Here is a 16,784-nt window from a genome sequence, read left to right on the forward strand (position 1 = left end):
AATTATCCAAATTTGACTAAATGCTAGAATTTGTTTTTAAACAATTCCTGGAAACATCCTTCCCAAAGCCTTCTATCTTCCTGTTCCAACTGGACGAGCTAGTTGCTCCCTGGACCTGCTGCTCTGCTACGATCCCAGGTCTACTCACTCTCATCCTGAGAATTCCCTTCAATTCCCTCTATGGTGAATCACTGTTTCCCATATCCCATGTCACCCCCAACCCCAGAGCTGGGGATCAAACCCAGGGCCTTGTGCATGACAGGCAAGCTCTCTACCACTAAGCAACATCCCCAGCCTTTTTTACTTTTTATTTTGAGTAGGGTTTCACTAAATTATCCAGGAGGGCCTCAAACTTGTTATCCTCCTGCCTCAATCTCCCAAGTCGCTGGGATTACAGGTATGCTCCACCATATCAGTTCCCATGGTCTTCTTAGAAGACATTCTCCAATAACTATCTGAGAACAGAGTCACAGAAGATAATTTTTGAGTCCTTGCATGTCTGAAAATGAATTAATTCTACCCTTATACCTGACTAAAAGTTATATCAGGTTTAGAAAGCTAAGTTGGAAATCATTTTCCCTCAGGAAGATAAGGTTCTACTGCTTTCCACTTCTAGTGCTACTGCTATGAAGTCTAACATCATTCTGACCCCTGATCCTTTAACTATAAATTGTTTCTTTCCTCTGCTCACTTTATTCATGGTATTCAGAAATGTCATAATGCTGTGCCTTAGTATGAGTCTTTTATCATCTGTTGTGCTGAGAATTGTGGAAATTTATCTTTTGGTTTAGGAAATTTTTCTTATAATTTTATATTTCCTCCCTCACATGACTTTCAATTGTTCTCTATTCTCTAAATCTATAGTTTTTTTTTTTTTTAAGCTTCTTGGAAACTTCCTCAAATCTTCTATTAAATGTTTTATTTTGTTATTTGGACCGACTCTATTCTCACTTCTCTTTCATATTGGGAGAATTTCTTATAGCATCCTGAACTAAGGGGCACTTAACCACTGAGCCCTATCCCCAGCCCTTTTTATTATCTTTTAAATTTTCAGACAGGGTCTCATTAAGTTGCTGAGGCTGGTCTCAAATTTCCAATCCTCCTGCCTCAGCCTCCAAAGTTGCTGGAATTACAGGCATGCGCCACCACCAAGCTATGCATTTATGTGTAGAATGTGAAACTAGTAACATAGTGGACCCAGTATTTTTTTGTTGTTTTGTTTTTTTAGTTGTAGGTGGACACACCTTTATCTTATTTTTATGTGGTGCTGAGGATTGAACCCAGGGTCTCACACATGCTAGGTGAGCACTCTACCACTGAGCCACAACCCCAGTCCCCAGTATTTTACTTGTAGATAAATATCCAAAAGAAATGTGTACATATTTCACCAAATAATGTATATAAAATGTTGTATAAGATTTATACAAGCCCCAAATTGGAAACTATCATCAATAACAACTAAAAATCTCTATCAACAGTAGAATGGATAAGACTTGTGATATTGGACTGAATTATCTTACATGCAACACATGAATCTCACATAAATCTCATAAGTATGTTGAAATTAAGTAAGTATATAAGTTCAATTTCAATTATGTCAACTCAAAAAAAGGCAAAGTTAATCTATGCCACTAACTGATCACCTCTCTTAGTGGTAGTGCCTGGAAGAGTTTGTGAAAGGCCTTCTGAGTGCTAATTACATGGTCATATTCTATTTATGAAAATACTTCAAGTTGTACACTTATAATTCTGATATGTATATTTATAAAATGTGTGTATATTTATAAAATGTGTTTTACTTTAATAATGATCTTTTTAAAACTTATTTGAAGTTCTGTATGTGAGTATAGCTTATAGATGTGGGACTTCAAGAGGGTATCAAGGAAAAAGTTGACCATTCCACTGATAGAACCACCAAATGTCAATACCCATTCTAATGTCAGTCAAGTTCCTCAAAAGAGTCTTCCAATATACTCCTTGGTTGGGAGTTCTGAAAACCAAAGGGTTTACAATTATGTCTTCAGTATCATGACTCCCACTTGCCCTCTGCTATCCCTGGAGACACACCAATGCATTACCTCCAAAGTAATAGCACAAATTTCCCATATTTAATGGGTTGGAGAAGAGACCAGGAGGCTATCTCATCTGTACAAAAACTCCACCAATCCCTACTTTCAGCCCCATAGCTTATGTCTGCCTCACAGAGACCAGGTGCATTCAAGTCCTAAGCCTCTCTGGAACCCTCTGCTGGACACACTGGTGCACTGTCTGGCACTTTTTCCTGCTCTCCCAATGATTCCTCTGTTTTTCTTATAAAAATATTTTCATTTCTTATCTACTACAGGATTCCTCTTCAATTTATTCCTTGACTATGTGGATATACCCATTTTATAAGCCCCCTTTATATATTCCTTTTTTATTTTCATTACTAATATAAAATTCTGTGCTTCTAGGGATGGAACTCGTGCACTGTGTACAAGGGACCATCTTCAGGAAGAGGCCATGGATAGCAAAAATTAACCCCTCCTCCTGAACAGCTGTCCTGTGAGATTGGTACCTAGTTAGTCTCACCTTATAGATGAGGAAACCAAAGCACAGAGATTCCAACTCAGGCATTTGCACTCCAAAGGATGTGCTCTTAACCATGACACACTAACCTGCTTTTACTATATGACAAAAATGCATCCCTAATCAATAAAGGAAAAAGGTATCAAGGAATAGGTGAGGGAGGTAAACTAGAGAGGTAACCAGAAGTCACACTGGGAAGATCACAGCCATGCTAGCATTATGCTTTCAAGACAAGTGTACTAAGAAGTGTTCCAGCTACATTTGCCCAGAAATAGTAGTTTTCAACCAGGGGAGTGGAGATACTAGTTCAGACCAGGCAATTAGAAGTATGAACTAGGAAAAGCACTGTATTCAAAAGATATTTAACTGGTAAAAACCAGAAAAATGGGTAACTGAAAATAAGAGATTAGTATGAATATAAAGCCACAGAAGAATTCCAAAGGGTTGGGGAGGTGGTTCAGTGGTAGAGCACTTGCCTAGCATGTATTAAGTCCTGGGTTTGATCCCAGTACCACAAAAACAAAAAGCCTCTAAAGCCATTCACTGGGTAGGAAAAGTAAGACAAGGAACAGAACCGAGTCATGCCAAGCAGTGCCATAGTGCTCCCATTCCACTGGCCAAGCAAGGTGGGGCTGGGGAGAATTCTCCCACAGGAAGGCATTGCACACACAGGCAGGGTGCAAATAATTAGAAGAATTAGTATCATACACAGTTAAGTCTACCCGACACAAAAGCTCATGTCTAAATGATAATTAGAGTTGGTTTTGCCACTGGTATAAAGGGTACTGGTGGAATCAATAAACCTATACACTCGTATCTCTATATCTACCTATCTCAGGTGGAGATATATGGACACAACACACACACACACACACACACACCCCTCCTATTACTCAGGTAACTTAATATGTTTTTGAGAGGTACTCTTTCAAATTAATCTTTATTTTTATTAGAACAATACTCATTATAAGGATAATGATTAAAAAATAACTCTGGCCTCAACATTCCTCACCCTTGATTCCCATTTCCTAGCTATTTTTTTCTCTTTATTTCACAATAAAATATTTACAATGTTTTCTTCAATTTCAGATGCTATCCATTCATTTCTTACTATTGAAGATAAGAAAACGATTTTTTAAAAAACCTCTATCTTCTGTTCTCATTTATTTCTCAAAGGGTTTCTAATTATACAATAAAAATATCAGAAATTAGAATGATGTCTTATACTTGCCATCATTAAGTATATTGTCTATATTGTCTTACTGTCTTATTGTCTTTCTTTTTTTTAATTTGTTTTTATTGTAAACAAATGGGATACATGTTGTTTCTGTTGGTACATGGAGTAACAGCATACCATTTGCCTAATTATACATTTACATAGGGTAATGACGTTTGATTCATTCTGTTATTTTTTCCTTCCCCACCACCGCTCCCATCCCTCTTTTCGCTCTATACAGTCCCTCCTTCCTCCACTCTTGCCCCCCCACCCCCCAATAAGTGTCATCATCCGCTTATCAATGAGATCATTCGTCCTTTGGATTTTTGAGATTGGCTTATCTCACTTAGCATAATATTCTCCAATTTCATCCATTTGCCTGCAAATGCCATAATTTTATTATTCTTTATAGCTGAGTAATATTCCATTGTGTATATATATATATATATATATATATATATATATATATATATACCACAGTTTCTTTATCCATTCATCAATTGAAGGACATCTAGGTTGGTTCCACAGTCTGGCTATTGTGAATTGAGTAGCTATGAATATTGATGTGGCTGTATCTCTGTAGTGTGCTGATTTTAAGTCCTTTGGGTAGAGGCCGAGGAGTGGGACAGCTGGGTCAAATGGGGGTCCATTCTTGTCTTTCTTAATTAGAAAATATAATATTGAGAAGATCTCATTCCAATACTTCTCAAAGTATTCCAGGAAATAGAAAAAGAGGGTACCCTACCAAACTCATTCTATGAAGCTAATATCACCCTCATACCCAAACCAGGAAAAGACACATCAAGGAAAAAAAATTTTAGACCAATATCCTTGATGAATATAGATGCAAAGATCCTTAACAAAATATTGGCAAACCGTATCCAAAAGCATATTAAGAAAATCGTGCACCACGATCAAGTGGGGTTCATCCCTGGAATGCAAGGATGGTTTAACATCCATAAATCAATAAACGTAATCCATCATGTCAATAGACTTAAGGATAAGACTCATATAGTTATTTCAGTTGACGCAGAAAAAGCGTTCGACAAAATACAACACCCCTTCATGCTCAAAACACTAGAAAAAATAGGGATAGTAGGAACATACCTGAACATTGTAAAGGCTATTTATGCTAAGCCCATGGCCAACGTCATTCTTAATGGAGAAAAACTACAACCATTCCCTTTAAAAACAGGAACAAGACAGGGATGTCCTCTTTCACCACTTCTATTCAACATTGTCCTCGAAACTCTAGCCAGAGCTAATTGGCAGACTAAAGAAATTAAAGGGATATGAATAGGAAAAGAGGAACTTAAGCTGTCACTATTTGCTGATGACATGATTCTATATTTAGAGGATCCAAAAAACTCCTCCAGAAAACTTCTAGACTCATCAATGAATTCAGCAAGATAGCAGCCTATAAAATCAACACACATAAATCTAAAGCATTTTTATACGCAAGCGACGAAACACCTGAAAGGGAAATGAGGAAAACAACTCCATTTGCAATAGACTCAAAAAAAAAAAAAAAAAATACTTGGGCATCCATCTAACCAAAGAGGTAAAAGATCTCTACAATGAAAACTACAAAACATTGAAGAAAGAAATTGAGAAAGAACTTAGAAGATGGAAAGATCTCCCATGTTCTTGGATAGGCAGAATTAATATTGTCAAAATGGCCATACTACCAAAAGTGCTATACAGATTCAATGCAATTCCAATTAAAATCCCAATGATGTACCTTACAGAAATAAAGCAAGCAATCATGAAATTCATCTGGAAGAATAAGAAACCCAGAATAGCTAAAGCAATCCTTAGCAGAAGAATGAAACAGGGGGTATTACAATACCAGAACTTCAACTATACTACAAAGCAATAGTAACAAAAATGGCATGGTATTGGCACCAAAAAAGACAGGTAGATCAATGGTACAGAATAGAGGACACAGACACAAACCCAAATAAATACAATTTTCTCATACTACACAGAGGTGCCCAAAACATGCAATGGAGAAAAGATAGCCTCTGCAACAAATGGTGCTGGGAAAACTGGAAATCCATATGTAACAGAATGAAACTAAACCCCTATGTCTCACCCTGCACAAAAATCAACTCACAATGGATCGAGGACCTTGAAATCAGACCAGAAACCTTGCATCTTATAGAAGAAAAAGTAGGTCCAAATCTTCACCTTGTTGGCTTAGGATCAGACTTCCTTAACGGGACTCCCGTAGCGCAAGAAATAAAAGCAAGAATCAACAACTGGGATAGATTCAAACTAAATAGCTTTCTCTCAGCAAAGGAAACTATCAGCAATGCGAAGAGAGCGCCTACAGAGTGGAAGAAAATCTTTGCCACTCATACTTCAGATAGAGCACTAATTTCCAGAATCTATAAAGAACTCAAAAAACTCTACACCAAGAATACAAATAACCCAATCAACAAATGGGCTAAGGATATGAACAGACACTTCACAGAAGAAGATCTACAAGCAATCATCAAACATATGAAAAAATGTTCACCATCTCTAGTAATAAGAGAAATGCAAATCAAAACTACACTAAGATTCCATCTCATCCCAATTAGAATGGCAATTATCAAGAATACAAGCAACAATAGGTGTTGGAGAGGATGTAGGAAAAAGGTACACTCATACATTGTTGGTGGAGCTGCAAATTAGTGCAGCTACTCTGGAAAGCAGTGTGGAGATTCCTTAGAAAACTTGGAATGGATCCACCATCTGACCCAGCTATCCCACTCCTTGGCCTATACCCAAAGGACTTGAAATCAGCATACTGCAGTGATGCAGCCACATCAATGTTCATAGCTGCTCAATTCACAATAGCCAGACTGTGGAACCAACCTAGATGTCCTTCAATTGATGAATGGATAAAGAAACTGTGGTATATATATACAATGGAATATTACTCAGCTATAAAGAATAATAAAATTATGGCATTTGCAGGCAAATGGATGAAATTGGAGAATATTATGCTAAGTGAGATAAGCCAATCTCAAAAATCCAAAAGGCGAATGATCTCACTGATAAGTGGATGATGACACATAATGGGGGGTTGGAGGGGGGCAAGAATGGAGGAAGGAGGGACTGTATAGAGGGAAAAGAGGGGTGGGAGCGGTGGGGGGGAAGGAAAAAATAACAGAATGAATCAAACATCATTACCCTATGTAAATGTATAATTAGGCAAATAGTACAGAAACAACATGTATCCCATTTATTTACAATAAAAATAAAATAAAAAAAAGAAAATATAATATTGTTCTAACTTTACAGTGGTGATACCAAACTTTTTTGTTATTAACATATATTAATTGTACCAATTGATGGGTCTCTCTGCAATGTTTACATACATGTATGTATCATGACTTTATCACGTCCACCTTTTCTTCTGCTCTCTGGCCACTCCCCCACTCCTAGGAGAACGGTGTGGCTATGTGGGACAAAGAAAGAAATTTGGGGGTATGTCTCTTGTCCCCACACATGTGCTCAAATAATACTATTTTCAGCTCTGCCTCCCTCCTGGAGATTTACCTAATTCCCATCTTCCAGAATTTAAACACAGGGCTTTTAGTAGTTTCTTACTGACTTTCCTTACTATAGGCAAGTAGATTTTTACTTTCTTCACTCTTCATCTTTCAAAATTATACCAATTGCTCTCATTTAATAGGCTCCCATTCTCAGTCCTCCAAGAACTGATATCTTTTCTTATTTGTTGTAATTTTAGAGGGGTTTCAGGAAGAGATCAAATGTTGATTAATGCACGTACTCAAACTGTCATCTTTAATGAGGAGGCTCATTTGTCATATACCCAGCATCCAGCTTAAGAAATAAAACATTATAAATATAGCTAAAATAGTCTCTGAGCTTGAGTAGCCTTTTTTAGTTTCATTTCAAACAATGATTTTGTTCTAACATTAGAAAACATAGCAAATAAACTTTAAAAGCTTAAAATGTTTTGCTCATTTTAACAAACAACATGCAAAATAGTAGCAAAGAACATGCTTATTTCAGTCTTATTTCGAAGGAACAAGTTGATCTTCATCACTGAAAATAATGTTAGACTTCCAATTTTAATATATTCTCAAGAAATATTAGAAGAGTAGTTTTATCGCTTTCATAAACTTTTGTGTACATTAGGTTTTTTCGTACTATTGGTGTGATTTTAATAGCTTCATTGAGGTATAATTTACATATCATTTTGGCTCACAGTTCTGAAGGCCATATCTGGTGATGATGGCCTTCTTGCTGGCTGCCTTGAGGAAAAACAGGTTATTATGTGGCAAGAGACAAGGAAAACACGGATGTACACATGTCTCATCTGGTCTCTCTCCCTCTTTTTATAAAACCACCAGGAATTACTCTTGGCAGCTCCTTATGACTTTATCTAATCTGAATAAGCTCCCAAAAACCCCCCTCTAAACACCACAGTCAGATTACATTTTCACCCTCTTAATACCTCACATTGGGGATGAAATTTCAACATGAAACTGTGGAAGACACTCGAACCTCATCCAAACCACAGCGGCTGTTGGCAGTAAATTCCTGTTCCTACTTGCCATTAACATGATCTGTTGTATATCCTTATAGATGTCTAGAAATTTCATACAAACACAATCAAATAGTATGTTCTCTTTTGTGTCTGGGTCCTTTTGTATGGCATAATGTATCTGAGGTTCTACCATGATGTAGTATATAGCAATAGATTTTACTACTGAAACATATTCCATTGTGTGGACAACAATTCATACATTCATCAGTTCATCAGCATCTGGATTTTTTCAATCATGAATAGTTCTTCTATGAGCATTTGCATGTGTTTGTTTTTACTTCTCTTGGATAGGTACCTGGCAGTGGAAACGCTTGGTAATATTTTCCATTTTCTATGCAAACCAGCAGTTTACAGGAGTCCTAGTTTCTCCGTGTCCTTGCCAACACTTGGTATGGTCAGTCTTTTGAATTTTAGCTATTCTAATGGGAGTATAGTTTTAATTTGTACTTCCTTAATAACTTCTTAATAATGTTGAACATCTTTTCATGTGCCTATTATTCATCTACTTACTTTGGTAAAATGTCTGTTCAAATGTTTTGCCCATGTTTTTAAATTGGGATACTGAATTCTTTGTATATTCTGGTTATAAACACTCCATTATGTGCATGATTTGAAAATATTTTCTCACAGACTGTAGCTTTTTTTTTTTTTTTTTTTTGGATAGGGTCTCACTGTGTTGCCCAGGTTGGCTTTGAACTCTTGGGCTCAAGTAATCCACCTGCCTCAGCCTACTGAACAGCTGGGACTACAAGTACCACTGTGCCTACACTGTCTTTCATCTTTTTAATGGTACATTTTGAAAAAAAGTTTTCAATTTTGATAAGATCCAATTTATCAATTTTTTTCTTTTATTGATGTGTCTCTAAGAAATCTCTGCCTAGCCCAAGGTGACAAAGATCATCTAAGTTTTCTTCTAGAAAATCTACAATTTTAGTTCTTACACTTATATCTATAATCCTTTGAAGTAATTTTTATGTATGGCATAAGGTAAGAATCAAAGTTCATTTTTACACTGTGGATATTCAATTGTTCTAGCACCATTTATTGAAAAATACATAATATCTTCACTGAACTGCTTTGGCATCTTTGTCAAAAGTCAATTTTCCAAACAGCAAGGACTTATTTCTAGATTTTCTATTCTGTTCCACCAATCTATTACTCATGCCAATACCTTCTATCTTGATCACTATAGTTTTATAATAAATTTTGAGATTATATAAATCTTCCAACTGTTTTTAAAAAATGTTTACATCCTTTGCATTCCACATTAGCTTATCCATTTCTACCAAAAATAAAAAATACAGGCAGAATTTTGAAGGGATTACACTGAATATATAGATATAATGGGAGAGACTAGCCATTTTAATAACATTGGGTCTTTTAGATCATAAAAATGAAATGTTACTCTGTTTATCTGGACCTTCTTCAGCTTCTCTGAGAACTGTTTCGTTTACAGGATACATGTCTTCACTTTCTATGTCAAATATATTCCTAAGTATTTTTATTCTCTTTGAAGACTCTTTTTTGTGAGTGGAATTGTTTTCTTAATTTCAATTTTTGATTACTTACTGCTAGTATATAGAAACACAAATGATTTTCATATACTGGCCTTGTTTCTTGAGATCTTGCCAAACTCATCACTTAGTAATTTTTTAGTAAATACCTTAGGATTTTCTAACTATGGAATTATATAAATATAAAAAAAGGCAGTTTGTATTTCTTTTCCATCTTGATGCCTTTTGTTTCTTTTACTTGCTTTATGGCACTGGCTAGGACCCTGATTGAGATGTTGACTAAAAGGAGTAAGAGCTGGTATTCTTGCTTTATTTCTGATTTTAGAGGGACAGTACTCAGTCTTCAACCATTAAGTGTGATGTTTGCTATAGGTTTTTCCTAGACAAACTTTAACAGGTTGAGAATTTACATTCTATTCTTACTTCACCATTAATGGGTACTAAATTTTGTCAAATGCCTTTTCTGTCTACTGAGAAGACCATGGGGTTTTGTTCTTTATTCCATTAATACGGCACATTGTATTAACTTATTTTCATATGTTAAACCAATATTGCATACCTGGACTAAATCTCACTAGATGACAGCAGATAATCCATTTCAGATGCTGTTAAATTTAGTTTGTTAATATTCTGTTGTAGATTTTCACACCCATGATCACAGAAAATTTTATGTCTTTGCATAACTCAGGTATTAAAGTAATATTGGTTGCATAGGATATATTTGGGAGGTGTATTTTCTCCTCTATTTTCTGAAAAAGTTTATGTAGGATTAGTATATATTTTTTAATTTTTTAAAAAATATTTTAATTGTAGACAGATACAATACCTTTATTTCATTTTTATGTGGTACTGAGAATCAAACCCAGAACCTCACACATGCTAGGCGAGTGCTCTACCACTGAGCCACAACCCCAGCCCAAGGATTAGTATATTCTTGAACTACTTCACTTCTGCTCATTCCTCTGATTTCATTTTAAGCACCAATTCCTAAGAGAAGCCTTGTCTCACCTCTATGACCAGGTCTGCTTCCCTTATTATAGTATTAGGGCTTACAAATAATAGTTTTCTCTTAATGTTTATCAAAACGTAATTTTTATTCATTCGTGGGATGATTTTTCTCTCCCACAAATTTGTCTTTACTACAAATTGCATGAAAAGAAAAAATGAGAACTTTGTAGATATAGTTTCTGCCTGACACATAGTATAGGCAGGTACTCAACAAATATTTGTTAAATGAAGAACACATGATAACTGTTTTTTCTTTTCTTTTCTTTGGTACAGAAGATTGAATTCAGGGGCACTCAATCACTGAGTCACATCCCCAGCCCTTTTTTGTATTTTATTTAGAGACAGAGTCACTGAGGCCGGCTTTGAACTCTCGACCCTCCTGCCTAAGTCTCCTAAGCTGCTGGGGTTAAAGGCATGTGCTACCATGCTCAGAATGATGACTGTTTTCATTATATTTTTGGTGTTTATTTCCCTACTTAACTTTTTTGTTTTTGTTTTTGTCATGCATGCAAGGCAAGTGATCTGCCACTGAGCTACATTCCCAGCCTCCCAACTTTACTTTGGTTTATTGCTATTTTCTTTCTCTAGATTCTTCAATATTCAATTCACAATAACTCTTTCTAGTCAATCTAGACTTTTTTTGTCTGTTAATGTAGACATTGAGAGTAATACAATTTCAAAAAGTATTATTCTGGAAATATTCCAGAGATGTTATTACAATGCCTATATTTTTATTTCCATTCTTTGAAAATAGAGATATAATGTGGCTCCTCTTCTAGAATACCATCAAAAAATTTTCCATTTTCTGCAGAACAGTATCTAAAGTTCTTAGCAAAATAGTCAAATAATCTTCAAACTCAATTATGGGCTATCACTCTCTATCTACATAACCTTATAGTCCAATCACATTGTGCTGCTTGCTCTTTCCTTACACAAGTCTTATACTTCAGTTCGTTAAATTTTTTTCCTTTCGTGTTCAGCACCTAGCCTTGAGTATAGTTGTTAAATGTTTGTAGAAGAGTATCTATAGTTTCCATGATCCAAGTAAGATTTTGAAAACTGTCTTTTAAAATTTGAATTATATTTTTATAAATATAATTAATAATTACACATAGTACTGTGATCTGATGATAACATTTTTATATTTTGTTTTTAAATTTTTTTTCTTCTATTTTTTGTTTAATTTAAAAAGATGTATTTGGAAGCTCAGATTTCTCACCCCAGATTTTTATTAATCACTCTATAGAAAAATGGTCTATAAGCTACTTGATCATTTGCCCATCATGGGTTTTCTTTTTGCAGTGTTGATACTATTGAGGAAACCAGATTCAGATTAGAAGATTATTTAGTGAGCGAAGAGTTAAGAGTAAAATGAAACAATAAATGTTTTCTATAGTTTCCATGAGGAAGTAAAGGAGTTGGTCTCCAACTAGGGATATGTTTGATTTGGAATGCTAGTAATTCAGAGACTAAGCTCTAAGATTTCCTTTCCCTTGTCATTGCTGGAATGACATGAGCAGAGTTCTTTTTATGTACTCTCTCCCACCTCCTACCCCGAGTGCTGGGGAGGAGACCTGGGTCCTTCCAAAGGATACAGCAGTGCTCTACCAATGAGCTACACTCCCAGCTCCTATGTACTTTTTTATTGTACCCTACCAGAATCCCCTCATATTGTACCTTGCTTTCTCACCAGAGGACACCTTCCCAACATCTTTTTTTTTAATGTAGGTGAGTACTGTAACAAGTTGAGCATTCCAGGTGTCATTCTTAGAACACTCTTAAATAGAGTATAATCCCCCAGCAGCCTGTGCCTCTTGTTTACCTTTGGCCACTGATAATTTGCATATTGATCACAGGTGATAAATGTGGCAGTGAATTCAGGAGATGGCAACTGCCTAAAATGCTCTCAGAGTAGTGGTGCTCTGAACAAACTGCCATGGTCAGAGGGACTGAGGGCCAAGACTGCACATGCTGAAAGCTAAAGAGTAACTTTGCAAGGGGAGCTCACCACCTTCTTTTCATTCCACCCATATTTGAGACAGTCCCTCTGTTGAGAGGCAGAGGAATTTTTGTCTAAGTCCTAACTAAACACACTTTAAAAGATATGTTGGCATTTTCCCCCAACACCATTGGATTGTGAAACCCACAAAGCCAAGAACATGTATCTTTTTCACTGTATTCTTAGCAACAGGTATGTGTGCACACATTAATTAGCTCAGTAAAATTTTATATTGTTTTTAATTTCACTCTTTCCACTGCTGCTAGATTCAAAAGTATACATTAAGGAGCTGTCAGATTACCCTATGAGAAAACAATGAATGAAAATATGCATAATGGATGGAGGTCAATTAAACACTGAAATAGACATTAAGTTCCTCATATGAATCAAGATTTCTAAGCAAGGGATACAAACATAATTCCTGCCCTTGAGGACTATGAACACATACAGCTTAATAAATATACAAGTCACAGTGCACTAAAAGGAAGGTATGTATTAAATGAGAAAATCAAAATTGGGTAGGAGAAAGAGGTTCCTTACTCCATAGCAAGAAGTAAAATCCTTTTAAGGATAGGGAACCCAAACCCCATACAAACTACTGTTACTTGTTCAAGATCACAAAGCCAAAGGACACAAAACAAAATCTAACACCCAGTTCTAAGCTCTTCTCATTACACTGTTTACTGTTACTATGTAGCCACTCACAAAAGAATAATAGTATAAGATTTACAGAGTTATAAAATAAAATTTATGGACTTATTAATCGTAAACCTATCTCCCATTAATAAAATCAAAGTCTGTACAAAACCATTAAGTTAGCCAACGGTACCATGTAGTTCCAACAGCTTTTTAGCTGATTGGCCTAAATGAAGAAATGTACTTAAGTATTAGTTAAATGCATTTCACCAAAGAGATTTAAAAGTCCCAGTCTAATCAGTGTGACTTAGAGATAAATGGAATACTATTAAGTCATAGTCATCCCTTTTTTAAAAAGTGTAGAGGGTCTACAACAAATCTTTTAAAAAAGATCCAAAATCAACAATCTGCTGGCAAGACCCTGAATATGCAGATTTAAGTACTAACACCAGAGGAGAGACACATTCTTTTGAAGACCAGCTTTCCCCCATCTCTCAAGACTGTCCAATTCCATCTGGCTACCAAGTAACAATTTGATGGCTAATTTGCACCAGTATCACTATACATCTTTGGCCCCACAAACCTGACTTTGAAATATTAGATTATTTAACCCTTCTATCCTCCCCATTAAAAAGTAATAAACTGGCATTCTAAATTCAACATCAGTTTTTCTTGCTTGATTAGCACGAAAGTAAGAATCTATCTGCTCAGTTGTAAGAGCTGTGTACAAAAAAAATTTAAGAGTCTGAAAAACTCAAACACACTCTAAAGTGGTGATCAAAAGAATGGGGACCCATAGGCTGGATTCAGGCCAAGAAAGGATTTTATTGGTTTGCACAGTGATGATGAAGAAGATAGAGAAGAAAAAGGAAAGGAAGAGGAGGAGGAGAAGGAAGAAAACCACCACCTCTTAAAACTCTGGATATTTCACATAAAAATGCACATTCCCAGCTTCTCTTGAAAAATGTGACACTCTGGCAATACTGGACCTGAATTGCCATATATTAAAAACTGTCCAGAGCTGAGTAAACCACAGTCCCATTTATATGGGACATGTGCTACTGAGGTCACATGTCAACAGTCATTTTGTCATTATGCATGCTCTATTGTTTTTCTTATGATCTTCAAATAAATAATACTATACTTGGTGGATAAGTCAAAATTTTTTTAAAAAGTTAAAAAAAATCCACTCTCCACATTATGCAGTAAAACAAAGCTAGAATTAAAGAAATCAATTTACCTTAATCTGAGTCTGTTCGATTGACTTTTCCCATATCTGCTGATCATATGCTCCAATCTGAAATAAGGAGCGGGCTATTTAAATGATGCAAAGGCAATTCTTGTATTTAAAGTCAAGCCTCACAAGTTATGAATCTATTAAGTATCATTATGATATCTGGAAAATGTTATGATTTTTAGTATTAGAATAAATTAATACTTCTTTGTGCATGTGTGGTACATCTCCAGCCCCTTTTTAAATTCTATTTTGAGGTAGGGGCTCACTAAATTGCAAAGGATGGCCTTGAACTTTAGATTCTCCTGCTTCAGCCTCTGGAGTTGCTGGGATTAGGGACATGCTGCCAAGTCTCCAGCTAAATCAATACCTTTAAGGACTGCTTCCTTCAAAAATCTCTTAACAGCTGCATCTAAATGTTAGTTAAAAAGCAATAACCAAAATATTTCAAATTAAATAAAACCTTAAAATATATTTCCAATTCTTAAGGAAAACATCAGTAGGAACATCAGAGAAGAATAAAAAGGTAAGGGACAGCTCAATAAGACAACAGTACCAATCTGAGCCACACAGATAAGGGCTTCATTCATGTTGGGTTTTTTTGTTTTTTGTTTTTTGTTTTTTGAAAAAAAGGTTGATCAGAAGCAAACTTTCAAAGTACTGGCGTGGCTTGTGTATGCAGTCTAGAGAAAGACGGTGACTTGAAAATCTTATCCTGAGACCTGAACTGATTTTATAATGACCCTGTACATTAATTTTTCTTTCCCTTTTGTGTTGAGATACCATGTAGTACCGGGCATTACCAAACTCGGGGGAAAGTACCATGATACTCTTTGTGAGTAGCTTTCTGCAGGTACTATGTTTTACAAATTAAAAATACTGTTATTACCTTCTTTTGATACCACGATATAGCATCTCTCTCATTTGAGGCCATCTGTGTCTCCAGCCAGGGAGTGGGATTTCACTGAAAATGAAGGAAACCCAGTCGGTGAGTCCATTTGGTGAAGGTTACTCTCCCACTTTGGGTGGACTCGAAACCACTTCTCTCAGTCTAATAGGCTGCAGTCTCTTCTCTGGCTCTTTGCCAGCGGAGGGGAACCCAAACAACAAACCGGCGCAGGAGCCTCTGCAACACTTTGTGCCAGTGTGTTCACGGTTGCGGTGGCCCAGGAAGGAGGGAAGGGAAGCGCCGCAGTTGACCCGCCCCGCCCCCGCCCCCCGGCGTCCGGCTCTCACCTGGTGTCCGCTGCCCGGCTGGCCGGCGGCCGGGACCTTCCTCCTCAGTGGCCCCGGCCGGGCCGTGAGGCCGGGGGCGAGGCGGCGGGCCCGGCAGGCCGCATCTTCCCCCCGAGGCCGAGACGCAGGCGGGGCCGTTACCATGGAGACCGCGGCGGCCGCCCCAGCCTCGGAGGCAGCCGGCCGCCCAGCGCCCAGAGGAGGGCAGTCTGTTGCCACAGACACTGCACCCTCCAAGCCCGACCTACGAGGTCGCCAGACAAGCCATAAAATAAGCAAAGAAGGAACTGGAAAATGAGGAGGAAAAAAAGGGAAGGGGCCTTCGCTAGGCCGCCAGTCACTACAGCAATAGCCAAAGGCTTTGTGCCCGCCTGGAAAAGACAGGTGCAAAGACCCAGGGCCCAGGAGGAGGCGGCGGCGCGCGTCCTCGCTGGGTCGGGCGGGGCGGTGACTCAGCCGGCGGAGAGCTGGGCGAGAACAGCTCTGCGGACCACAGCACAGCCGGCCTCGGCTTCCGCTTTCCGGCTGCTGCCGCCGAGGTGGCTCCGCCCCCGGCCTCCCATCCGAGCCTCGGTCCAGAGCCGGAACCGAGGGACTGCGGAGCCGCACTGCGATCCACGGAAAAGACTAGCTCCCCTGGGTCTCAGCTTAAAAGTCATGTCCTCAGAAACGACTTTCCCATCAATCGATCTATGGGAGGTCGGTCCTGACGTTCTAGGTTTCCCAGTTCGTGTATTTGTAGCACTTATGTGTTTCATTAGGTATATCGGTTTTCCCCAGTGGGCTGCGGTCTCCACGAGGTCAGA

The 16,784-nt window shown here is 37.5% G+C and overlaps 1 protein-coding gene across 3 annotated transcripts in view; it reads right to left on the reverse strand.

Moving 5' to 3' along the window:
* PHTF1 (putative homeodomain transcription factor 1) overlaps positions 1 to 16,499 on the reverse strand; it is a 53,604-nt gene extending 37,105 nt beyond the window's left edge. The window contains exons 1-3 of one of the 3 annotated variants that reach the window (XM_079135374.1): positions 15,979 to 16,499; positions 15,632 to 15,706; positions 14,749 to 14,805 (exon numbers count right to left, since the gene is read on the reverse strand). In XM_079135374.1, coding sequence (XP_078991500.1) covers positions 14,749 to 14,805; positions 15,632 to 15,676 — 102 coding nt within the window. In that variant the 5' untranslated portion in view covers positions 15,677 to 15,706; positions 15,979 to 16,499. The remainder of the gene's footprint in view (positions 1 to 14,748; positions 14,806 to 15,631; positions 15,707 to 15,978) is intronic. The other 2 variants (XM_079135372.1, XM_079135373.1) reach the window with 2 other exon arrangements.
* Positions 16,500 to 16,784: the final 285 nt, after the last annotated feature.

This window comes from Sciurus vulgaris, assembly GCF_902686455.1.
Source record: "Sciurus vulgaris genome assembly, chromosome: 1".
NCBI lineage: Eukaryota > Metazoa > Chordata > Mammalia > Rodentia > Sciuridae > Sciurus > Sciurus vulgaris.